Below are 26,687 nucleotides of genomic sequence, written 5' to 3' on the forward strand. Positions count from 1 at the left end.
TTGTAACAGAGATAAGATACGCATCACGATACATGGTTGACGATACGATACATGGACCATATTGGTTCATTCATGGTGATACGATACGATTCAATGATTTAAAATCCATACAGTAACTATTTAGCAAAATAATTCTGTGTGTAAAGAGAGAGCAGATTTTTAAGGGGAAAATGTATGGATATAAATAAGTAAACAGTGATTCTCTGGACATTGTATTTGAACACATTATGGACAAACCCACACCTTGACATGAACACAGAGATTACACACATTTATCTATAAAACAAGTGTAGAGATATGGAATGGAAAAGTAATTAAACCCCTCTTTCTATTTTTTCTTCTTAAAATTGCTAAAGACGACGCAATATTCGATGCGATTATTTGCATTGAAAAACGATTCAATACGATACAAAGTCAAATGATAGGATATGTTGCTGTTTGCATATCGATATAGTAGATCGTTGAAATTAAAATCGATGCAGTTACTGTATCTTTACACCTCTACTTTGCAACCCAGATTGTGATGTGTACTCGTGTTTAATTCTGTTTAAATGGGTGTTTGTATTTCTTATTTGTTTGTATGCTTTTGACCGTATTACTGTACAGCACTTTGGTCAACGTGTTGTTTTACAATGTGCTTTCAGAGTCAGGTTGGAGAGAGAGAGAGAGAGAGAGAGAGAGAGAGAGGAGGGCTGTCAGATCAGATCAGATCATGGCTGAAGGATGGAGGTCTTCATCGTTCTCCTGTGTGTTCATCACAGCTCTGCTGTGTGCAGCGCTTCTACCTGGTGAGTGGAATGTATAAAACACATGATAAACACACACACACACACACACACACACACACACACACACACACACACACACACACACACACACACACACACACACACACACGTGTGTGAATGCATAACAACACATTCAATCCGGAAACGCATCTGTGTCGCTTTTAACATTTCTTTGGGCTATTCTTGGGGGAAAACAAACGTGAAAATGTTTGCAAATCTTTGAATATATATATATACATTTTTAACTCGAATCTTTGCTTCTGGGGGGTCCCTGGAACTAAATGTTTTGAGATGGGGGTCCACATTTTCGGTGGTCCTTGACATGAAAAAGTTTTCAAAGAATCTCCAGAAGTAAAGATTAGAGTAAAAAATGTTCGCTTTAATAAACATATATTCAAAGATTTGCACACATTTTTACGATTAAAAATAAATAAATAGCACAAAGTATAAAATAATGGTTATAGATTTAAAGTCTAAAATGACACAGTAAGTAATGCGTTCCCAGATTTAACGGGTTAACCACTTGATCCCTATTTTATACTTTGTTGTATGACGGTGTCCAGCTTTAAAAAAATAGTACAAGCTCACAACCTTGTGAGATTGTGAGATCTGCTATTTTTTACACATTTTTTGAAACGTTGTTGAGCATTTTCCAAATGCCCCCAAAAACTCGTACTGTTTTTTTTCTCTGTATGTTTATTTGGTATCGGGAAGGAAAATGGTTTTATCGATACCAGTGTGTAATTTAAACACTAGGACAGTGACCCCGTAAGGGTCCATTTGGCTCCATTTTGTACACTCTCAGAGTTATTATGGGGGTCCCTGTGAAATAAAATGAAAGGTGCAACATCAACTGAAGGATTCAAAATACAGAAAAATTGGTTTTACTGTTAAATGATATGATCATCATGTGATGAAGGACGTGGTATCAGATCTGTGTCATTCTACATTTCTTTGGCTTTTCGAAAATTGCAGAGGAGCTGTTTTTGAAAAGAGAAATCGTGCAAATGTGTGCAAATATATATATATATATATATATATATATACGTTTTAACTCAAATCTTTGCTTCTGTGGGTCCCTGGAACGTTTTTCGGTGGAATTTGACATGAAAAAGTTTGAGAACCACTGATATTAAACAACACGTTTATTTTGTTCAGAAAAGTATTAAAATAATTATGTCCTCGATGTAATAGTGTGACAGACGAGAGAGAGGAGGAGGAATTAGAGAGAGAGAGAGAGAGAGGGGGGGGAGGAGGAGGGGGGGGGGTTCTTTCATCAGCCGCTGCTCCTGTAACAGATTAGTACCTGTCAGCATCCCCCCCCCACCCCCCCCCCCCCATCCTGTTAAAGTACTGATGTTTCCAGATGTTGGGCCACCGTTTTGTTTCTTTACAAGCTCATAAAAAAACATACAGCGGATACACTGAGGCAGCATCATTGTATCCCCCCCAACCCCCCCCCCCCACCCCCCCTCTCTCTTACCACTGCTTTAGGCTTGTTGTTTTCCAGAGTTGGGGGGAGGGGGGGGATGACGAGTTGCTGGGGTTGCATTTTTTTATTTTATTTTATTTAAACCCATCAAAAGCCAGGAACACATCAGTGTCATGTTCACATTTCTTTGGGATATTAAAAAAATATAGCAGATCTACAAGGTCATATATGAGCTTGTAGATCTGCTATTTTTTGACAAATCGTGAACATTTTTGCAAATCTTTTGAATGTATATATATATATATATATTTGTTTTAAAAGCGAACATTTGTAACTCAAATCTTTGCTTCTGGGGGGATTCTACCAATGTCTTCTAAATCCTAACAGTTTTCTGAAAAAAACGTATGTTTTCATGTCAAGGGACCCCACAATTATATGTATTTGGCCGCGGACCCCCATCTCTAAATACCCCCAGAAGCAGAAATACAAATATTTGAGTTCAAAATGTTCGCTTTAAGAAATATATATATATTCAAAGATTTACAAAAGAAATTAAGATTTTTTTTAAAAATAGCAGATCTACAAGCTCATGAGCTTGTAGATCTGCTATTTTTGTGTAGCCAAATAAATCTAAAAATGACATACAGATGCGTTGGCAAATCTAACAAGTCAACATTTATCTGATCTGTATACTATAACTATAATATACTATAATCCTCCATTGGGTTTGGAGAGCAGTGTGAATCACATTTAGTGACAGAATGGCTCTGGTGTCTCTACTTATTATTAAGCCCCTGGCTCAAACCTGTGTAACGTTATAATAAATAACCAAAACATCAGTTATTATAGACCCACTATAATAACAGTCATCTAATATAATAATACACCTATCTATCATAATGATATATATGTGTCTAATGTGTTTCTTTTTGTGTGGAATATATGGACACATTATTGGGCTTGTTTTGGCTTGTTTTATCGAGGTGAGATTTTGGCTCGTTTCTTTTTCTCGCAAGATACGACTTGTTCTTGACTTGTTTTTACCGAGGTGAGTTGGCCTTTTTCTCTCACGAGAGCTGGCAACACTTACCCCCCCCCCCCACCACCACCCCCTTCTTCGATCCCCCTCTCACCTCTTCCTCTTTTTCCTTTCTTTCTTTCTCTCTCTTCTGATTTCCTGCAGTCTCTCCGTTTCTCCCTAAGAGCATTTTTTTAACACACTCTTGACATGTGACAAAGATCCACGGCTGTATTTCCTGTCCCAGTAGACCTGTCAGTCACACATGCAAAATGTAATTGATTAAAAGTACAAAAGTATTGGTATCAAAAACGTACTTAAAAGTAATTAAAGTAGAAAGTACTCATTATGCAGAATGTCCCATTTCACAAGTTTTCAAATTGTATACAAATCATTTGGAAAATAGCAGATCTACAAGCTCACAATGCGTCACATGGCGACGCATTGTGAGCTTGTAGATCTGCTATTTTTCAAATGGCCGAAATGTATATAAGGCTGAAGTGGTTACTGTATGTTTTGTGATAATAATCAAAATCTACAAAGTAACTAGTAACTAAAGTTTTCAAATAATTGTAGTGGAGTAAAAGTACAATATTTGTCACTGAAATGTTAGTGGAGTAGAAGTAAAAGTAAAATTGAAAATACTCAAGTAAAGTACAAATACCTCAAAATTATACTTGAGTAGATGTACTTAGTTACTTTCCACCACTGCATACTTCCCCCCCCCTCTCTCTGTAAAGCATTAACACCTTTACCCTGTGGAGATGAAAGAGAAGAACCTGAAGCTATACTTTTTACTTTAGCGTTTAGCTGCTGGGGTCACACACACACACACACACACACACACACACACACACACACACACACACACACACACACACACACACACACACACACACACACACACACACACACACACACACACACACAGCGTGGGCTCGGCGGTTACAGGCTCGCCTATAAAATCTACAAAGCGCTGTTCATTCCCCCTGCTGGCCCCGAGATGCAATTACCCCGGTGTGTGTGTGTGTGTGTGTGTGTGTGTGTGTGTGTGTGTGTGTGTGTGTGTGTGTGTGTGTGTGTGTGTGTGTGTGTGTGTGTGTGTGTGTGTGTGTGTGTGTGTGTGTGTGTGTGTGTGTGTGTGTGTGTGTGTGTGTGTGTCAAGTCTGCCTCTGTGATAATCAGGTCCTCTTTTTTTTCTATAGACATTAGGAACAGCATATACTTTCAAATTGGGGATATTTACTAGACTTATTTTAAAATTATTCGATTTGTGTGCAGAATCTTGCATTAAAAAGCCATTTAAGCATATATGGAAGTATTGAATAAGTAAAATAACCTTTCCAATCAATTCCCCATACTTGAGTTGTGCAGAAAAGTGTGGTCTACACAATAATGGCTCAAAAGTTGATAATATAGGGGTCCACATATTCTATGGTTATCATGCCAAACTGTGGAGTAGAGATGTACAACATCAAGTAAAAAAAACAATCACACCTAGCTTTGCCCACCCATTTGATAATCATGGCTAAAATAGACATGTTATTACATTAACATAATAGTGTTTCTGACTGTATCTCTAGAGTCACAACCACTCAAATTAAAGCTTAGAATGGTGAGCAGTTTCCTATAGCCATTAGGAACATGTTGGTTGGTATTATATTTGTGTGTGAAATCTTGCATTAAAATGCCATTTAAGCATATGTGGAAGTTTTGAAGGAGTAACATAACCATTCTATATCAATTCCCCATACTTGAATTATGCAGAAAAGTGGATTCATAATTCTCTACACAAAAAAAAGGTTCAAAAGTTGTTCATACAATTTGCATGTGACACTATAAGGATAAGGATAATTCCTTTTAACAGGTCGTTCATGAAAGTCCTTGCGGTCTTGTTTCCAATGAGAACCTGTGAGCAATTGGGGTTAAGAGTCTTGCTCAGGGACAAATTTCATATCATCGGCACATATGCTGGGATAGCCTGGAATCGAACCTGGGGCAACCAGGGCCTCTGGTTCCCTAGGCGGGCTCACTAACCACTCAGCTATATTCCATATAGGGGTCCATATTCAACGCATGATAATTACCACTAAGCTACTAGTCTGTTATCAGGCCAAACTGTAAAGTAGAGATGTAGAGCTAGTCAAAACCTTTTGATAACCATGTTCCAATTGTGGTTGTGTGTTGTGTGGTCTTTCAGATCTCTTGTCTGCGGGACCCATCAATCAGAAGCTCAAGGGAGATGGTAAATACTCTATTCTATTTCTACTGTTTATAACTGACACACACACACACACACACACACACACACACACACACACACACACACACACACACACACACACACACACACACACACACACACACACACACACACACACACACACACACAGGTTTGTTTTACTATACTCGTGAGGACATCAACGCCCCCCGCAGATCTACAAGCCCACAACGCGTCGCGCTGCGACGCGTTGTGAGCTTATAGATCGGCTGTGTTTCAGTGCATGACACTGGCGCGCAACTAAGTATAAATCATGTTTAACTCTAATTCCAATCCCTAAACCTAACCTCTAAATGTCTAATCCTGACCTGAATGTTTTTCTAATTGTAAACGTATGTCTAAAAAAAATGTTTTTAACTATAAAACAACCATTTGTCTTGTGAGGAAAACGGTGTAACAATGTATATTTCTTCAAATTCTACTATACTTGGTACCTCGCAAGTATAGTAATACTCTCTCTCTCTCTCTCTCTCTCTCTCTCTCTCTCTCTCTCTCTCTCTCTCTCTCTCTCTCACTCACTCACTCACTCACTCACTCACTCACTCACTCACTCACTCACTCACTCACTCACTCACTCACTCACTCACTCACTCACTCACTCACTCACTCACTCACTCACTCTCACACACACACACACTCAGTATAGGTTATGTGACATAAACGTGTGTAAACCCTGATATATTCATATTCACAGCCGATACCGTGGGCTCCAACTTTTCCATGTCAAGGACATTTTGGTGGTCCTTGACATGGAAAAGTTGTAGCACCACTGATATAGCAACATACTGTTAGGATCTAGAAAACATTTTTAGATATGTATTTGGCCCACGGACCCCCATCTCAACATGTTTAGTTCCAGGGACCCCCATATCAACATGTTTAGTTCCAGGGACCCCCATCTCAACATGTTTAGTTCCAGGGACCCCATAGGAGCAAAGATTTGAGTTTAAGACGTTGGCTTTAAAAATATATATATTCAAAGATTTGTACAATTCTTCACGATAAAAAAAATAAATAGCAGATCTACAAGCTCATAGCGCGGCACTCGGTGCTGCGCTATGAGCTTGTAGATCTGCTTTTTTTTTTAATCGTTTAATCTATTTTTGAATGGCCAAAGAAATCTTAAAATGACACAGATGCGTTCCCAGTCTTAACACATTCCACGCCAGAGTTTAATATCATAATGTATGTACTCACCAGTGCCAGCGATTTATTGTTTTTTATTTATTTTTTTTCACGTCGCCACAGACATCGCTAAATCCGTTAAAATCCTGCGTTCAACTGTTTGTAAACACACAGGGGATCTGTGTGAGACGCCCAGAGAAGACCGTTTCGATCTGCGATCCGCCATCTTGAAGCTACAGCGGTTTATGTTAAACAGCGATCAGCGATGAGAAAAACAACAACCGAGAAAATTGAGTTTTAGTTTCCGCTTTAGAGTGGAGGCGGATGGGAACGAAAGTCTCCGGATACGGATAATTCCGTTTCCGGTGCTACAATGAAATGTGTCGTGGCGAACAAGGCCTACAATGAAATGTGAACCTGCGAGTAAAAAGAAAAAAAAAAAGACTGGGACTCAATGTGTTTTAAGACCATTTTCCAAATATTTAATTTTTCAACATTTTCGACAAATTTGACATGGAAGGTGCCCACTCCTCCTCAGTGCCCACTCCTCCTCAGTGCCCACTCCTCCTCAGTGCCCACTCTTCCTGTCCCCCCCCCCTCAGTAGGAGAGGGCGTCCAGGAGCAGTCCTCGGCCTCGGCGGCCCACAGGAGGCTGGTCCGTCACCGTAGGAACATCAGCTGGTACAAACAGAACTCTGACTTCTGGAACTGGTACAAATACTTCACCGACAACGGAAACCTGGAAGCTGTGAGTAAAAACAACACACGCACACGCACGCACACACGCACACGCACACACACACACGCACACACACACACACACACACACACACACACACACACACACACACACACACACACACACACACACACACACACACTTAAAACCTCCCTGGGACTTTTTCCCTAATATTCCTCTCTTTATCCCATCTAGCGTCTCCTTTCATCCTGTAATGAAAAGTCTTAAATCTTGTCTCGGGCTGTTTTATGTCTGAACCTTTAACCACACACTCTTTAAAAACAAGTGCTTGTAAAAAACTAAACCAAAAACTCCTCCTCCTCCTCCTCTCATCCCTCCATCATAGCGGGACATCTGAGCAGGAGAGGAAACGACAGATTCACCTCCCCAGGAGGTGCATCCAGTGTTCTACTGTGTTACGTTATATATGTAGCATGACACATTATTGAAATGTTAAGCCCGACAGGGTGATTATCCACCGACGCGATTAGCGGAGGTGGATAATCACCCTGAAGGGCTTTAAACTTCAATAATGACCACCTACCCATCCATTATCCCGCTTATTACACGGTTACTTAAATAAATAAATAAATTGATCCAAAAGTAACAACAAAACAAAGTATTTCCTTGCTTACGCCAAAGAAAGTATTCCATAAGTATTGGGCTGGGCGGAGAAGTTCACCTTGTAAAACAAATGACAGTAGTCCATGAGGTAACCGGAAGCCTCGCCCCAAAACACACTCGCCCCCATTCTATATACCGCCGGATTTCTCTATTATATCGCCGGATTTGCCCCGGGGCGACTGTGTTTTGGGTCGAGCGTTTTGGTATTCTTGCGTCGGTGCGCCACGATAAACAAGGAAGTGTGGAGGATCAAATAGAATGACTTGTCGGTTATTGCATCGTCTATTTCTCGCTTCAAATGTTTTCAAAAACATTCTTGAGGGCAACGTTTTTGTTATTTACATGGCTGTCATGTTGGATAAAAGCATAAAACCAAGCAGCGCAGGTTGACACGAGCAGGTGCTCTGAGTCTCTGATTAGACAGGTTGATATGAGCAGGTGCTCTGAGTCTCTGATTAGACAGGTTGATATGAGCAGGTGCTCTGAGTCTCTGATTAGACAGGTTGACACGAGCAGGTGCTCTGAGTCTCTGATTAGACAGGTTGATATGAGCAGGTGCTCTGAGTCTCTGATTAGACAGCGGTCATTATCAAGAAATAATGACTGATTGACCAATCAGAATCAAGCATTTAACCAATCCATGTAATAAGTAGGAATAATAGATGTGCAGTATAAAGGACTCTGAACTCTATTGACACTTTTAGGGTGTGGCTATTGTACCGATTGCACTGTGGACACTGTCCCTCTATAATGCTACGTCTATAATGCATTATAAACATACTTGTAATGCATTATAATCTGCTTATAAAACTGTATAATTATAGCTATAAGAACTCATAAATATTCATAATGCTTTATAACAATAATCACAACACATTACAAAGCTTTATAATCACCCTTATAATGCGTTGTAATCACTGTTAAAATGCATTATACTGTCATTATAAGTCACTATAAGTCGTCATTTGTTGCTTTAAAAGATTATAGAGACAATTTTAATAATTGACATAGTATGTATTCAAAGATTTGCACACATTTTCACAATGTTTTAAAAAAAATATGATCTACAAGCTCATAGCACGGCACTCAGTGCCGTGCTATGAGCTTGTAGATCTGCTATTTTTGAATAGCCCAAAGTATAAAATAATGGTTAAAGTGGTTCAAATCTAAAAAGTCAGATGCTTTTCCTGATTTTTTTTAATGTGTTAAGCCCCTCCTCCTCTCCTCCTATAGGTCCAGGTTTTAATGTGTTAAGCCCCTCCTCCTCTCTCCCCTCCTATAGGTCCAGGTTTTAATGTGTTAAGCCCCTCCTCCTCTATCTCCTCCTATAGGTCCAGGTTTTAATGTGTTAAGCCCCTCCTCCTCTCTCCCCTCCTATAGGTCCAGGTTTTAATGTGTTAAGCCCCTCCTCCTCTCTCTCCTCCTATAGGTCCAGGTTTTAATGTGTTAAGCCCCTCCTCCTCTCTCCCCTCCTATAGGTCCAGGTTTTAATGTGTTAAGCCCCTCCTCCTCTCTCCCCTCCTATAGGTCCAGGTTTTAATGTGTTAAGCCCCTCCTCCTCTCTCCCCTCCTATAGGTCCAGGTTTTAATGTGTTAAGCCCCTCCTCCTCTCTCTCCTCCTATAGGTCCAGGTTTTAATGTGTTAAGCCCCTCCTCCTCTCTCCCCTCCTATAGGTCCAGGTTTTAATGTGTTAAGCCCCTCCTCCTCTCTCTCCTCCTATAGGTCCAGGTTTTAATGTGTTAAGCCCCTCCTCCTCTCTCCCCTCCTATAGGTCCAGGTTTTAATGTGTTAAGCCCCTCCTCCTCTCTCCCCTCCTATAGGTCCAGGTTTTAATGTGTTAAGCCCCTCCTCCTCTCTCCCCTCCTATAGGTCCAGGTTTTAATATGTTAAGCCCCTCCTCCTCCTCTCCTCCTATAGGGCCAGGTTTTAACGTGTTAAGCCCCTCCTCCTCTCCTCCTCTCCTCCTATAGGTCCAGGTTTTAATGTGTTAAGCCCCTCCTCCTCTCCTCCTATAGGTCCAGGTTTTAATGTGTTAAGCCCCTCCCCTCTCTCTCCCTATAGGTCCAGGAGCTGGACAAGATCTACCTGGCCTACCTGCAGAACAAGAACCGCGCCGAGGGCCGCCGCTCCTACAAGGCCTACCTGCGCCACCTAGGGGACATCTACAAGTCCTGCGCCGACTCGGCGGACCCCAACTGCGTGGCGTCGGCCACCACCCGGCCCACGCCCAAGCCCGAGCCCCCCAAGCCCCCGCCCGTCAAGACCTGCGACCCCACCAAGGACACGTACTGCCTGTACGCCGCGCTGGTCCAAGGGAAGAGCCCCTACCTGCCCCTGGTGCTGCCCGCCGCCGCGCCCGTCAAGGGCGCCCTGCCCCCGCCGGCGGCGTTCAAGGGCCCGGCGCCCGTCAAGGCCCCCGCCCCCCTCTACGTGCGCTCGGCCGTCCCCATGAAGGACCCCCAGTCCGGGTATTACTACTACGCCCCCACCGCACAGTCCTTCCTCACCAAGGTAGATATATATACGCATGCTGCAGTGGGGTCCAGGTGGTGACGTCTCCTGAGGTACCCAGAGGTTCCTCTGCGTCTCCTGAGGGACCCAGAGGTACCTCTGCGTCTCCTGAGGTACCCAGAGGTTCCTCTGCGTCTCCTGAGGGACCCAGAGGTACCTCTGCGTCTCCTGAGGTACCCAGAGGTACCTCTGCGTCTCCTGAGGGACCCAGAGGTACCTCTGCGTCTCTTGAGGTACCCAGAGGTACCTCTGCGTCTCCTGAGGTACCCAGAGGTACCTCTGCGTCTCTTGAGGTACCCAGAGGTACCTCTGCGTCTCCTGAGGGACCCGGAGGCACCTCTGCGTCTCCTGAGGTACCCAGAGGTACCTCTGCGTCTCCTGAGGTACCCGGAGGTACCTCTGCGTCTCCTGAGGTACCCGGAGGTACCTCTGCGTCTGGAGGAACCCCCCATGGCAGAGGGGTGTGGTTTTGCCTTTAGGGGCGCATGATTTAGCCTTCTCCCCCCCCCCATGTGTAATACAGTAGGTGGACAGTAGGTGGCACTGGTTCCCCAAACAGTATTACTACTATGTTAGGGTCCATTTGGTTCCATGTGTACACTCTCAGAGTTACAGACCTGTAAGGGTCCATTTGGTTCCTAACTATCCATCATTTAGCTGGGGACCCACTGGTTCGGTTACAATATCTGTACAATATCGTTATTCAAATCGTATTGTGAGTTGAGTGAATCCTTAAAGGCCTAGTGTTAACACTGCCCCCCCCCCCCCCCTCTCCCTACCCAATCAGGAGCAGAAGGCGGAGCTACTGCGTATCTGCCAGGCTGACGACGTGGAGTGCCTCCAGTACCACATGAGAGCCGCCTACGGCCACAAGCCCTCCGCCGGGCCGCTGCCCTCCTACGCCCACCTGGGCTGCGACCCCAAGACGGACCCCGGCTGCTCGCCCAGGCTGGTCCAGAAGGCCCCGTCCGGCCTCTACCTGCAGTACCCCGACTGTGACCCGCTCAGGGACCCCCGCTGCGCCTACGCTGCCTCTCTAGTGGTACAGATTTAACCTTCCTTTGTTTCGTTTCATTTGGGTGGGACGGGGCCTCCAACATATGTCCAAAATATTAAAGACGTGGTGCCGTGATTTTCAATGTTTTTTTTCTCCCCCTAAAACATAATCATCAGGTATTATGGTTATTATACTAGGAAGATTTTTTTCAAAAAAGTGTAGAGAAAGTGTTAAAATTATGTTTTTATGTGGACACGCCTCCAGTTCATTAAGTATACCTGGTTCTCACCTTAGCACCTCCTCCACCACCTTAGCATGTTTTTTGCATTGAAAACCACCGTTTTCAGCGGGCCAAAGCCCCAAAATGGCGGATCGCGGTTGGAACGTTGTTGTTTGTCTGAATACACAGATCCCTCTGCTTACCCCTTCCCTCCTTTTACCCGCCTTTTTTGTTTTTTTGGAATACATGCCGCCTCCACGGCGTTTAAAATATCATGGGATGAAGGTAACTACGCTGGCAAGGGGATAACAAACCATGTTTAATACATTGGCGGTTATTGTGTTAAATAAATGTTTTATTTCCTTTTCTTTTTTTCAGGCCAACCGCGCCCCTAACCCCCCCGCCCCCGCCGGCCCGGGGTCCTGCAACCCCCTGTTCGAGGACGGCTGCAACCCGCTGACCGCCATGCGCTTCTCCACCCCGCCGCGCCACTTCCAGGACGCCGAGCACAGGGACGAGGCGCCCGCGGCGGCCATCAGAGCGGCCCCTCCCCCTCCCGAACAACACGCCGAACAGGACGGAGACCCGTACGCCGCCCTGAGGGACGCCTTCACCAACGCCCAGAGAGCCGCGAGTGACCCGTACGCCAGGTACCGCCAGGCCCCTCCCCCGTCGCCCGCCAACGACCCTTACGCCAGGTACAGGGGCTGTAAAGTAACTGAAGTACATTTACTCAAGTACTGTACTTATTAAGTACAGTTTTGAGGTATTTTACTTTACCGGAGTATTTCCGATTGCTGTCTCATACTTTTACTTCTACTCCAGTACATCTCAGAGGGAAATATTGTACTTTTACTCCATTGCAATTATATGAAAACTTTAGTTACTAGTTACTTTTCAGATATAAATATATTATATTATAAAACATACATTAACCACTTTAGCCCTATTTTATACCTAGGCTATTTGAAAATAGCAGATCTACAAGCTCACAACACGTCGCATCGCGACGCGTTGTGAGCTTGTAGATCTGCTATTTTCAAACATTTTAGTACTTTTACTTTTGGCACTTTAAGTACATTTTGATACCAATACTTTTGTACTTTTACTCAAGTATTGAGTAATTTTGAATTCCGGATTTACTTTTACTTAAGTAAAACATTTGAGTATACTTTTTTTCCACCACTGCAGGTATCGTCAGGCTCCGCCCCCATCAACAGCCAACGACCAGTACGCCATGTACCGCCAGGCTCCGCCCCCTTCGCCGGCCAACGACCAGCTGGCCATGCTGCGGCGCTACATGGCCAACGCCCAGGGCAACGACCCCTACGCCCCTCGCATGGGCCCCGCCGCCGCCCCCCCTCCCCCCGCCCCGGAGGTAGGCCTTTCACAAGTATTACATCACCGTCTAATCGCAATTATTTGAGATAATCGTCTACATGTTGAAAAATGTTCACACATTTTCAAATACGTATAAAAACAAGATATTAAAAAAAAATGTATACCAGGTTGCTTATTTCTCTCACTAAACATGGCAACGTATTTAGATCCCATATGGTTGCTTATTTCTCTCACTAAACATGGCAACGTATTTAGATCCCATATGGTTGCTTATTTCTCTCACTAAACATGGCAACGTTGAAAGGCCAAATGAGGAACAGCGCCACAGTTCATAGAGATACATACAGTGGCCGAACACAGTATTGTGGGTCATCTTCAGATCCCATATTCTGAGATGACATTGAGCCCTGATTGGCTGAGGGACCAGCCAATGAGGAAAAAATCACGACTAGCAAAGAAAGTCAGGACTAGCGAGTGTAGATGTAGACCAGGTTTTGCAACCTGGTAAAAAAGCAGAAATAGCAGATCTACAAGCTTACAACTTGTCAGATCTACAAGCTTACAACTTGTCACGAAGCTATTTCTGTATTTTCTGCTTTACATGTATAAAAGTTAAAGACGGGGTGCCATGATTTTCAGTGATTTTTCCCCCCGCTAAAACATAATCATCAGGAATTATGGTTATACCAGGAGGAAGATTTTTTTCAAAAAAAGTGTACAGAAAGTGTTAAAATTATCCTTTTATGTGGACACGCCTCCAGTTCATTAAGTATACCTGAATCTCACCTTAGCACCTCCTCCACCACCTTAGCACCACCCACCTGTCCTAGTCCCTCCTCCTCCTCATGCCCACACCTGTTGTGTTATGATAATGAGGGGGAGGGTACAATTTTACTATGTCACTAAAGGGCTGTTTTTCTATTTAATTATAAGGTTTCAGCCTCCAGGTAGAAACTCAAAATAGTCAGAGAAGACATAAAACACCATAAAAACACCACCAGGGGGCTTAATGAAGTTCTATCAACCTCATAGACACATGAAAAACTGAAAAAGGCACCACCTCTATTAAATATGTCAATCATTTCTTTGTATATTTAAGTTATTTGTCATATTCTGCCCTGTGCAATTTTTGATTAAAAAGCCAAACAGAATGTTTTATTTGATTCATATTTTGTCCCAATGTTCAAAGGCCAAAACACACAATTAAATCGTTAACTATTTGAGTGACAATTAACCGTCAACTTAAATGTTGTAACCGTGACAGCCCTACCCGGAGGCTGACCCCAACGACCCTTTCGCCATGTTCCGCGAGGCGGCGGCCGCCATGCATCGCCGCGGCGGCGCCCCCCCGCCCCCCCGGCAGCAGCAGCAGCACCCGTTCTTCCAGGAGGAAGAACCCGCCCACCAGGAGGAGCAGCAGCAGCAGCGCCACCCTCTGGGCCCGCCCGGTAAGACCAAGGAGGGCTACGAGTGCTACATCGGCTACGACCGTGACTGCTTCCCCGCCGCCAGGCCTGCCGCCGCCCCCACCCGGCCCCGCTCCGGAGGCCCCCACCGCGGCCAGGCCTACCCGGCCGAGGCCTACGAGCCGCACCTCGACGCAGACGGCTCGCGGAGCGGCGTCATGGAGCCCGACAACCCCCACTGCGACCCCGAGTACGACCGCGACTGCCGGCTCCGCCGCTACGACGAGCCCGAGGCCGAGGCTCGACCCGAGGAGGAGGAGGAGGAGGCGGCGGCGGCGCCGTCCGACGCCGAGCGGCAGCAGGAGCAGCAGCAGGGCGAGGCGGAGCCCTTCCAGAGCGGCCAGCAGGAGGAGCCCTACCTGCCCTACCCGCCTCGCGGACAGGGCATGCCCAGCTTCCAGGACATTCTGCGGGGTTACGGAGACCAGTTCCCCGAGCAGGACGACCACAGAGCGTACGCAGACGACTACCGCAAGAAGTAACAACAACCACAACGTACAGACAGACTGCTGCCTGTCGCACAGACTGACGTGAAAACACAATCCCCCCCCCTCGTAGCTTTTAGTGTATGATTTAAAGGGATAGTTCACCCCCAAAATAACTTTTTTTTCCTATGGATGAGTCACCCCATGGAGACTTGAATTCATGGATATATATTAGTTTTTGTCTCATTCATAAGACAATAATTTGATGACCAGCAGCGGTTCCGGTAGGAGACACAAAGAGTCTCCTTTGTGTCTCCTACCGGAACCGCTGCCTACGGGTCCGCTGGTCATCACATTATTGTCTTAGGAATGAGACACAAACTAAATAATATCCATGAATTCAAGTCTCCATGGAGTGACTAATATATAGGAAAAAAGTAATTTTTTGGGTGAACTATGCCTTTAAAGACTCTTCACACATAGTAGCAACTCATGGACTGGGAGGGTCAGGGGTCAGGGGTCAGGGACACATTAAAGGAGCATGTGGACCAATAACTGGGACAGGTCACTGTGGATGTGGAGAAAGTCAGCTCACACACACACACACACACACACACACACACACACACACACACACACACACACACACACACACACACACACACACACACAGCTTTTAGCTGTAGGAGTGTTCTTGGCATGCAGAAGGTGTTAAAGGGATAGTTCACCCCCACGGAGACTTGAATTCATGGATATGTTTTAGGTTTTGATAATTTGATGATATCTGTGTTAATGTCTCCTACCGGATACATTAGTATCTTTCCGCCGGTCTTCAGATTATTGTCTCAGGAATGAGACAAAAACTAAAAACTCTGGATAAATTCAAGCCCTCATGGGGTGTGTAATTGATAGAAAATAAGTCATTTTATGGGTGAACTATCCCTTTAACAGCAATACTCTGGTCTCTGTAAATGCTGTAGACTTTATTTTCTCTTCTCGGTTCCGCTCTTAAAAAAAAGAAAAACCCTGCTGGGATATTTAATGACTTCTGAACGCTCCGCTTTGCTCCTGCATCTATTTACATCTCTTCACTCTTTTTGTTTTGTTTTTTTGTTTCAACGAATCGTCACTTTTTTTTAATTAAAGATGTATTATGTAAAGATTTATTTGTTTTTTTAAATGAATGTTCCAATAAAAGCTTTAGGAAACATTGTCCATCATTGCGTTGATAAGGTATTGTTAATGTTTTGTGTCGTTTCCTTCAAACGTAGGAAATGTTTGGCGTGCGTTGATCATATATTCTTTGACCTTTGGCTCCTTAAAGTTCATGGGTCCTTCATCATTACAAGAGGGCAGATCAGAGCCGTATAAGAGTATAAGAGTTATGACACTAGCGTTGACTCCCATTGTAAGAATGGAATGCGGAAGTGTTCTGTCTATCTCAATGACATAGTTCCAATGTTTGGAACTATAGCCCATAGCAGCCCGCTTTGCGGCGAGATTAAAGCGTGACGTTACTCTCTCTTCTACACTCTGGGGCAGATCAACTGATCATGTTAAAGGTCGGGTAAGTGATATGTTTTGGTTAAATCAAAAAGCTTTATGTTAAAAGGTTAAAGCTCTATATATTCTGTATACATTACATTACATTACATTACAGTCATTTAGCAGACGCTTTTATCCAAAGAGACTTACAATAAGTGCATTCAACATAGGTAGGGAACGAAACTACTAATCACTAGAAGTCTTAAGTGCATTTTCTTCTAAAACAAGCAACTAAGAGTATACCTAGCGATAAGGTAAAAGTGCAATATATCAGCTACCTACTTTCATAAACAGATGAGACAAATAGGAAAATCAAATGAGCTAGAGCTAAAACAAATAAGTGTATCGACTAAACAAGATCCAATAAAACAAGAGTTCGTACAACTAGTTAACAACGGGTAGGCCAGGCGAAGAGGAAGGGTAGTGTTTCCTGAAGAGGTGGTTTTTCACAGCCTGCGGTGAAACATGGGCAGTGACTCTGCTGTCCTGACATCATTGGGGAGTTCATTCCACCACTGTGGGGCCAGAACAGAAAAAAGCTGTGACCGTGTAGATCATCCAGAAGGACGAGGCAATCAGTCGCCCCGAGGTGGCAAACCGAAGTGGTCGGGCAGGGGTGTAAGCATTGACCATAGCCCGGAGGTAAGGAGGAACTGTTCCTTTCACTGTCCTATAGGCTAGCACCAGGGTTTTAAACTGGATGCGAGCCGCTACGGGGAGCCAGTGTAGAGAACGGAGAAGGATGGTTGTGTGGGAGAACTTGGGGCGGTTGAACACCAGACGAGCCGCAGCTTTCTGAACAAGCTCCAGGGGTCTGATGGCAGATGCCCGAGCTCCAGCAAGGAGGGAGTTGCAGTAGTCCAGGCGGGAGATGACAAGAGCCTGGATGAGTACCTGGGTATGTAGTACTCATTGCTATATAGAGTGTTTGTTCAGTCACAGGAGTCTCCATGTCTCTTCAGCTCTTTAATAAACAGAAAAAACATTTTCAGGTAGGTGACACAATTTCAGCCAATCAGGAGAGAGTACCCATTTATCATCATTTTTATAATGTTTCAGTTCCAATTTAGTCTGTTCATTTCTTTGTGTCATCACTTCCAATTTCACTTGTTTAATCTGTATCCTGACTGAGTTCTCTATCCTGATTGGACAACATTGGTATCCCGACCCAAAAATGCATTTTCTGTTTAATAAAGAGCTGGAGAGACATGGAGACTCCTGTTACTGAACAAACACTCTATAGTAATGATTACTATCACAATATAGAGCTATTTAACACTGTTACTGAACAAACACTCTATAGCAATGATTACTATCACAATATAGAGCTATTTAACACTGTTACTGAACAAACACTCTATAGTAATGATTACTATCACAATATAGAGCTATTTAACACTGTTACTGAAAAAACACTCTATAGTAATGATTACTATCACAATATAGAGCTATTTAACACTGTTACTGAACAAACACTCTATAGTAATGATTACTATCACAATATAGAGCTATTTAACACTGTTACTGAACAAACACTCTATAGTAATGATTACTATCACAATATAGAGCTATTTAACACTGTTACTGAACAAACACTCTATAGTAATGATTACTATCACAATATAGAGCTATTTAACACTGTTACTGAAAAAACACTCTATAGTAATGATTACTATCACAATATAGAGCTATTTAACACTGTTACTGAACAAACACTCTATAGTAATGATTACTATCACAATATAGAGCTATTTAACACTGTTACTGAACAAACACTCTATAGTAATGATTACTATCACAATACCAATACTGCAAAATAAAAATACTCTGTTACAAGTAAAAGTCCAGAATAAAAAATTTACTTGAGTAAAAGTACAAAAGTATTGGCATCAAAATGTACTTGAAGTACCAAAAGTAAAAGTACTAAATATTTGAAAATAGCCGATCTACAAGCTCACAACGCGTCGCAAAGCGACGCGTTGTGAGCTTGTAGATCTGCTATTTTCAAATAGCCTATGTATAAAATAGGGCTAAAGTGGTTAATGTATGTTTCGTAATATCATAATTTATATCTGAAAAGTAACTAGTAACTAAAGTTTTCAAGTAATTGTAGTGGAGTAAAAGTACAATATTTGCCTCTGAGATGTAGTGGAGTAGAAGTAAAAGTATTGGAAATTGGAAATACTCAAGTAAAGTACAAATACCTCAAAATTGTACTTAAGTACAGTACTTGAGTAAATGTACTTAGTTACTTTCCACCACTGCTGGGCGGACACGGTCGCCTCGGAAAACAAGGACGTGTAGTGGATCAGATAGAATGCATGTTTGGTTACTACTGCATCGTCTATCTCTCACTTCAAATGTCTTCAAAAACATTGTTGAGAGCAACGTTTAGTTGTAAATGACATGGTGTGTTTGTTTATGGACGTCATGTTGGATAAAAGCATAAAACCAAGCAGCGCAGGTTGACATGAGCAGGTGCTCTGAGTTGATATTTGATTAGATAGAGGTCGGTTATTGAGATATATATAGACTACATTTCACACTGGGTTCCTAGCCTTCCTGCTGACACCATTTCACACCTGGGCCCAGATCACTTGCATCCATTGTTTCCAGCTGTCGACAGTCACACACACACACACACACACACACACACACACACACACACACACACACACACACACACACACACACACTCCCTACAATTTGCATTCAAAGTCATCCCTCAACAGCAGTTACTAAGGTTGTATTTGTAGCACACGTCTAACAGGCTACACTAAGGGTTAACTGGATGGGCTTGAACTGGAATTGGTTTCAAGGGAGAAAAAGACAAAAAAGAAAGAAAGGAAAATGGTCTGAAGTCATGTCTATATCCACCTGTTTCCGCGGGAATTTACTGGAGCAAAAATCCTGTGTGGGAAACATCCTGCGGGGGGACCGGAAGTAGGAAATAGCGGCTCAGTGTGTTTACATTTGCCAGCAGAACGTAGCTGTACTGCGAACGGGCCTTTTGCATGTAGTTGAAGCGCAAGGGGGCGGGGGGGGGAGAGAGTCAGCGCACTGAAGTCAAGGCACAGACTACTGTGTTGTTGACAGACAACGGATGCACGCTTATGAGAAACAACACAAATAAAACCTGGCAAAACAGTTGCGTGCATTAGCGCAAGATGAGGATAAATGAAACATTCAGTCTAAATGTCCAGCAACTACTACCAATACTTTTGTATTTGAAACCTTACATTTCTCTAAATATTATAAACTCTTAGGACAGCCTAAATACAAATATAATTTATGAAAAGGCTACTATAGGCTACAGTGAAGTCGGACTGAATGACTGAAACGTTTTTTATTTTTTAACTCTCTTGGTGATTATCTGGCACAGTAGTTGTGGATTAGCAAACTGGACATTAATGTTTCCTTTTCGCGTGCGAATTACTGGACATTTAGACTGAATGTTTCCTTTACCCTCATCTTGCACTAATGCACGCAACTGTTTTGCCATGTTTTATTTGTGTTGTTTCTCATAATAAGCGTGCATCCGTTGTCTGTCAACAACACAGTAGTCTGTAGTGTGCCTTGACTTCAGTGGGCTGACTCTCTCCCCATGCACCGCCCCCCCCCCGCCCCCTTGCGCTTCAACTACATGCAAAAGGCCCGTTCGCCAGCTGCGAACGAGCTACGTTCTGCTGGCAAATGTAAACACACTGAGCCGCTATTTCCTACTTCCGGTCCCCCCGCAGGATGTTTCCCACACAGGATTTTTGCTCCAGTAAATTCCCGCGGAAACAGGTGGATACATGATTTGAACATGAAGTAATATAAAGTAGGTCTATATGATTTGAACATGAAGTAATATAAAGTAGGTCTATATACATGATTTGAACATGAAGTAATATAAAGTAGGTCTATATACATGATTTGAACATGAAGTAATATAAAGTAGGCCTATGCATGATTTGAACATACTTGAACATGGACATTTAAAGGGCAAGACCACTTCGGCAGAGGTTTGGGTTGTGTAGTTACCTTGCCATGATGTAACCTGATGATTTTACTATTTGAAAATCTGGATCCGGACCCGCGGATCCAGTCCGGGTTTTCTTCTGAATCAATATCGCAAAAATCAACAGGAAATTGACTTTTTTATTTAAAAAAACAAACAGTACTGGGTTTTGAGATGCTCTAGTCTATATTGTCTGAATCAGCTTTGTTTGTGTTCATTTACGTACTAAAAGAGTGACTTTGAGATCTGTTAAACCGTACAATGTAAGTCGATGAGGAGCATATTTTCTAATCAATGGAGAAATTCTTTTTCATTTCTTGTCCACCTTTGGAGTTACATCATCAAGGTGACTACACAACCCAAACCTCGACCAAAGTGGTCTTGCCCTTTAAGCATATCTGACTGTCTCCCACGTTCTCCAACAACTGATATGTTGAGCATTTCTTCAATTGTTTTATATTTATGAATACTGCAAAGCATATCAAACTGATATGAATGCCCCTGTTTATTGTCTCCACCAGGCCAAAGGTGTGGCCGAGATTATGTTTTTGCCCCTGTGTGTGTGTCTGTCCGTCTGTCATGCAATGCAGCTAATCTCCGGCACCAATTTTTGCTAAAATAAGTACATTTATTTTACTCCTGCAGATATTTTTTTCCAAACATCGTGCAAATCGGTACACATGATCTCTATAGTCATGTGATCAAGATGGATCTGTCCGATTTTTCATAGTCCATCATGATCGGCTAAGATTGGTATCTAAAGTTTGCATGTCTATGCAATAACCTCTATATATAATGACTGAATCCAAACATTGCTGGCCCAAAATAATCTACCTGACCTGGTGGAGACCTGTGCTCCGAGGAGCACTTTTTTCCCCTAGTTATAATTATAGTTTGTCTCTCAGCAGCTCCAGTGTGGTGGAAAAGGTACTCACATTCTAAAGTAAAAGTAGCAATACCACATTATAAAAATACTCTGTTACATAAGTAAAAGGCCTGTGTTCAAAATGTTACTTGAGTAAAATAAAAGTACAAAAGTATTGGCATCAAAATATGCTTAAAGTACCAAAAGTAAAAGTACTAAAATGTTTGAAAATAGCAGATCTACAAGCTCACAACGCGTCGCATTGTGATCTGCTATTTTCAAATGGCCTAGGTATAAAATAGGGCTAACGTGGTAATACTGTATGTTTTATAATATGATTTATATTGGCAAAGTAACTAGTAACTAAAGTTTTCAAATAATTGTAGTGGAGTAACAAGTACAATATTTGCCTCTGAGATGTAGTGGAGTAGAAATAAAAGCACTGAAAATTGGAAAATACTCCAGTGTGTGTGTATGTGTGTGTGTGTGTATGTGTGTGTGTATGTGTATGTGTATGTGTATGTGTATGTGTGTGTGTGTGTGTGTGTGTGTGTGTGTGTGTGTGCGCGCGTGCGTGTGTACCAGCCTGGTGCACGCACACGCACGCACACACACACACACACACACACACACACACAGAGCAGAGCAGAGCAGAGCAGAGCCACACTGTGAGGGTTCCCTCTCCCAGCCCCCCCTCTTCTCTTCTCTTCTCCTAAAGCAGGGATTTAGGAATGTGGAAGCCATCACCCCTCCTTCTCCTTCTCCACTCTGTTCTGTTCCTCCGTTCTCCTCCTCGTCCCAGGACAGCCCAGACCTGATCTATAAAACATGGTGAGTTTAAAGTTTAAAGTTTAAAGTGCTTCTAGATCTAGCTCGTAGTAGAGCCTGAGGAACTAACATCGGACACATTGTGTCGTGTGTGTGTGTGTGTGTGGTGTGTGTGTGTGTGTGTGCAGATCGCGGTGGTAAAAAGTTGAGCCCCTTGAAAAGCGTTTTGAAGAGTTTAAGGAGAAAATGTCCGTTAGTTTTAGTTGATCTGAGTTCAGCGTCCTGACGGACTAACGGCTAAAACAAGAGAAAAGTGATGGAACTTTTATTTTTGTCGTCAGCTTTGACAAGCGTTTCATCCTCTGGCTTCATGTTTGATTAGCCTTTAGACCAACACTATAGAAGATGTATTTTATCGATGTTGACATTTTTATTTCTACGAGAGTCTTAGCTCCACCCCCCCCCCCCAGTTTGCCCTGTAATGTCACCAGTAAAGCCCGTATTTCTCCAAACATGTACAAATGCTAAATATAAGGTGTTTACCCGCTTGACCCAAATGTTAACTATGTGTCCGGTGTGTTTGTGTAATGTATTAGTCCATATTTTTCGATAAAGAAGTGTTTTAATCCCGTCTGTGGCCGAACGCCATTTCCCCCTCCTCGTTTACTTCCTGTTTACATTAAGTGTAATTCCGGCTTTCACCGGATGCGCCCCGTCACTACCGTCCGTCCATTGGGAACAATTCAGACAGAATCGGCCACAGACGGGATTAAAACACTTCTTTATAGATAAATATGGACTAATACATTACACAAACACGACGGACACCTAGTTAACATTTGGGGAAACCGGGTTAGCATCTTATATTTCGCATTTGTACATGTTTGGAGAAATACGGGATTTACTGGTGACATTCCAGGACAAACTGGGGGGTTGGGGTGGAGCTAAGACTCTCGTAGATATAAAAATGTCAAAATCGATCAAATACATCTACTAGTCTTGATCTAAGGCTAATGTTTGATAGACTATTCTAAATGTCTGCTCACTGTAGAGTAGACTATGATCTGTGTTTGAATCTGGATGGAATGGAAGAAAGAAAAAAAGTAGTTTTAAGATGTTCTTCTTTCAGCAGGTCTCAGCTCGTTGGGTTTGTTGTGGAAGTGAAACATGAATGATTTGTTCAGACATGAAACTAAAGTGTGTTTATAGTTCAGCCTGCCTCCGTCACAATGTTTGTGTGTCAATGTGTGTAGTTTAGAAAGTTAGTGTTGTAGTTTAAACACCACGTTTCTCTGCTGTGTGTGTTGAGTGAGTGTTACACGTGTGTGTGTGTGTGTGTGTGTGTGTGTGTGTGTGTGTGTGTGTGAGAGAGAGACACACACATGTGTGCGACGTCCAAACAAAGGTGGATCTTGTTTAATTTATAATCAAAGCCGACTATCCAAGGCTTTAGTTGAACAGACAGACTATATGAGCTCTTTATTGATTGATTGATTGATTGATGTAGTTTATTTAGAAAGACATGAGAATAGTACATGACAGTACATAACAGTACATGGAAGTACAAATTCACAATACAAGGTCTACTAAACTGGAAACCCTCATTAAGCACTAAGCTTGTTTAAGATGAGAACCCCATGCACACAAATCATGATGAAATATAAGAGGCAGGCAGATATACACACTACTATACAGAATGTCATACAATCAGCTTTCAGGTTACTGAAAGACCAGTGGTTCTCAACCAGTGGTCCGGGGACCACCAGTGGTCCTTGAGGGGGTTCCAGGTGGTCCCTGGAACTTCTCAGAGAACTCACTAACGCTCTGCTCCAGGGCTAAGGGGGTCCCCAGCAAAACGTGTTAATACATTTTCACCCCAATATCCATATTGTTTACATTGGCTATTTTTGAACATTTTCGAAAATGTTTGAAGAATGTTGCATTTTTTAACACATCTTCTCTTCTGGGGGTCCCTGGCACAAAACATTTTGTGATGGGGGGTCCACGGCCAAGTGTATATCAATTTAGGGGTCCTTGGCATGAAAAACGTTGAAAACCACTGCTTTAGACAATAATTAGACAGGGGTTCTCTAAGTGGTGGATTTCAGGCACTCTCTGGGGGTCCCAAATGGACCCTTACAGGTCTGTAACTCTGAGAGTGTACACATGGAACCAAATGGACCCTTACAGGTCTGTAACTCTCAGAGTGTACACATGGAACCAAATGGACCCTTACAGGTCTGTAACTCTGAGAGTGTACACATGGAACCAAATGGACCCTTACAGGTCTGTAACTCTGAGAGTGTAAACGGGTCCATTTGGTTCCATGTGTAGATCCTGTACACTCTCAGAGTTGAGGTGGAAACCTTGACATGTATAAGAACCATGAGGGAACAGGAAGAATCATTAGGCTGTGTTTGGACAACATTCGGTCTCCCAGGGGAGTCCCCTTCCCTCGTGTGTGTGTGTGTGTGTGTGTGTGTGTGTGTGTGTGTGTGTGTGTGTGTGTGTGTGTGTGTGTGTGTGTGTGTGTGTGTGTGTGTGTGTGTGTGTGTGTGTGTGTGTGTGTGTGTGTGTGTGTGTGTGTGTGTGTGTGTGTGTGTGTGTGTGTGTGTGTGTGTGTGAGAGATCTGAGAGAGGGGAGGGACGCTTGTTTCTGTCTCCATGGCAACCACAACATGGTGACAGAAACGACGCTCTCAGAAACAGCAGTCAGGCAGCAGCAGCACACACACACACAGACACACACACACACACAGAGAGCTCCTTCACACCGGGGCTTCTCCTCCATAGAGAGAGGAGAGAATAACATGGTAAGCAGGAGGAGAAGGAGAACATCAGGATTCACGTCATCTGGACATGGTCAGCAGGAATAGGTAGATGTTGGTGTTGTTGTTCTGTGGATCGGTTGCATGTTGGCGATGCGTCGGTTGCAGTGCTGCTAAACGTTTAGAGACAGAACGGTGTGCAGGAATCTATAGGCGTTCTGCTGGTAACATATCCTACTGTAGCCTACACTGTATTTCCCTTTCTCCTAAAACGCTGCTTCTTGTCTTCTGCTCTCTCTCTCTCTCTCTCTCCCTCCCCCTCTCTCACGTTCTCTAACCTTAATTGTGTGTGTATTTATTTTTGAACCCATCCTACCCGGTAACGCGTCTGTGTGTCATTTATAGATTTCTTTGGGGCTGTTCAAAAATAGCAGATCTGCAAGCTTGTAGATCTGCTATTTTCTTTTGAAAAATCGTGAAAATGCGTGCAAATCTTTGAATATGTATATATATATTTTTTAAAGCGAACATTTGTTACATATTTTGTTCCAGGGACCCTCCCCCCCCCCTCCCACAGAAGCAAAGATTTTAGTTAAAAATTATATGAGATGTGCACAAAATGTTCAAGATTTTTCAAAAATAGCAGATCTACAAGCTCGTAGCGTGGCACCGACGAGCTTGTAGATCTGCTATTTTTTGAATAGTACAAAATAATGGTTATAGCAAAACATCTAAAATGACAGAGATGCGTTCCTGGTCTTTAATGGGTTAAGGTGTCTTACCATAGAGCCTCTATAGACGAATCCACAGGCGCGCTGCCTGTAGCTGCCTGTAGGCGGCCATTGCTGCGGTGTCGCGTCCGCGGAGCGTTGACACCGCAGCAATGGCTGCGCGCAGGGCAGCGCTCCGTGGATTCGTGTATTACCATGTGTGTTTCTAACAGTGAAATAAGGTGTGTTTTACATGATTACGTCTCTTTTCTTTGCCTCAGCCATTCCGTGACGGCGTGTTCTACGCCTACCCTCCCGGGGAGAGCTCCCAGCATTCGTCCCCCTCCCTCCTCCTGCATTCTCCTCTCAGCCAGTCCTCCTCTAAAGGCTACTCCTCCATCCCCCCCGCCAGCATGACTCCCTCCTCCAGCGGCAGCGGAGGAGGAGGAGGAGCCACCGCCGTCCCCTCCTCCTCCGCCGCCGCGGCGCGTCCCTTCAGGTTCCAGTGTCGGCGGTCGGCGGTGGACTGGCGGCGCGTGGGGGCGGTGAGCGTGGAGCGCGTGGTGGCCGAGGTGGACGTGGACGCTCTGCAGGAGCACGTCAACGCCGTGGCCTTCTGCAGCGTGGACGCGGAGCGCTGCCAGCGCTGCCAGAGCGCCGTGGACCCGGCGCTGATCAAGCTCTTCAGGCTGGCTCAGCTCACCGTGGAGTGGCTGCTCCACTGCCAGGTTAGGGAGGAGCTTATTAACACATTAACCCATTGAGACCTGAAGCCGATTCTACATGTCTCCTAAATCTCAACAGTTTTCTGAAAAACCTATGTTTCTGTATCAGTGGTGCTCAATCTTTTTCATGTCAAGGACCCCCAAAATTATATGTATTTGGCCGCGGACCCCCATCAAAATATTTTGTTCCAGGGACCCCCAGAAGCAACGATTTGAGTTAAAAATGTTCGCTTTAAAAATATATATATATTCAAAGATTTTCACACATTTTCACGATTTTTCAAAAATATCAGATCTACAAGCTCGTAGCGCGGCACTCGGTGCCGCGCTATGAG

The 26,687-nt window shown here is 43.6% G+C and overlaps 3 protein-coding genes across 5 annotated transcripts in view; all 3 read left to right on the plus strand.

Moving 5' to 3' along the window:
• The window catches only part of LOC308077337 (uncharacterized protein), a 396,397-nt gene that overhangs the window by 242,506 nt on the left and 127,204 nt on the right, over nt 1–26,687 (plus strand). The gene's annotated exons all lie outside the window — the stretch shown is intronic.
• Nucleotides 679–15,130, plus strand: and1 (actinodin1). The gene is made up of 8 exons (XM_080417998.1): nt 679–788; nt 5,439–5,483; nt 7,247–7,392; nt 10,070–10,519; nt 11,307–11,561; nt 12,115–12,434; nt 12,928–13,114; nt 14,342–15,130. The coding sequence occupies exons 1-8, from the start codon at nt 713–715 to the stop codon at nt 15,023–15,025; spliced, it is 2,163 nt and encodes a 720-aa protein (XP_080274124.1). The 5' UTR covers nt 679–712; the 3' UTR covers nt 15,026–15,130.
• Nucleotides 22,058–26,687, plus strand: part of dzip1 (DAZ interacting zinc finger protein 1) — a 47,469-nt gene continuing 42,839 nt past the window's right edge. For 2 of the 3 annotated variants that reach the window (XM_080417994.1, XM_080417996.1), the window contains exons 1-2: nt 22,059–22,212; nt 25,909–26,355. In XM_080417994.1, coding sequence (XP_080274120.1) covers nt 22,210–22,212; nt 25,909–26,355 — 450 coding nt within the window. In that variant the 5' untranslated portion in view covers nt 22,059–22,209. Of the gene's footprint in view, nt 22,213–25,908; nt 26,356–26,687 lie in introns of all 3 variants that reach the window. The other variant, XM_080417995.1, reaches the window with a different exon arrangement.

Source organism: Gymnoscopelus braueri (assembly GCF_963280865.1).
Source record: "Gymnoscopelus braueri genome assembly, chromosome: 21".
In the NCBI taxonomy this organism is placed as follows: domain Eukaryota; kingdom Metazoa; phylum Chordata; class Actinopteri; order Myctophiformes; family Myctophidae; genus Gymnoscopelus; species Gymnoscopelus braueri.

Bases quoted from the DNA above. Each gene is read 5' to 3' on its own strand.
- and1 (XM_080417998.1), top strand. From the start codon at position 713: ATGGCTGAAGGATGGAGGTCTTCATCGTTCTCCTGTGTGTTCATCACA. The intron at 7,393-10,069 runs GTGAGTAAAAAC...CTCTCCCTATAG, and splicing joins ACAACGGAAACCTGGAAGCT to GTCCAGGAGCTGGACAAGAT. The intron at 11,562-12,114 runs GTACAGATTTAA...TCTTTTTTTCAG, and splicing joins CCTACGCTGCCTCTCTAGTG to GCCAACCGCGCCCCTAACCC.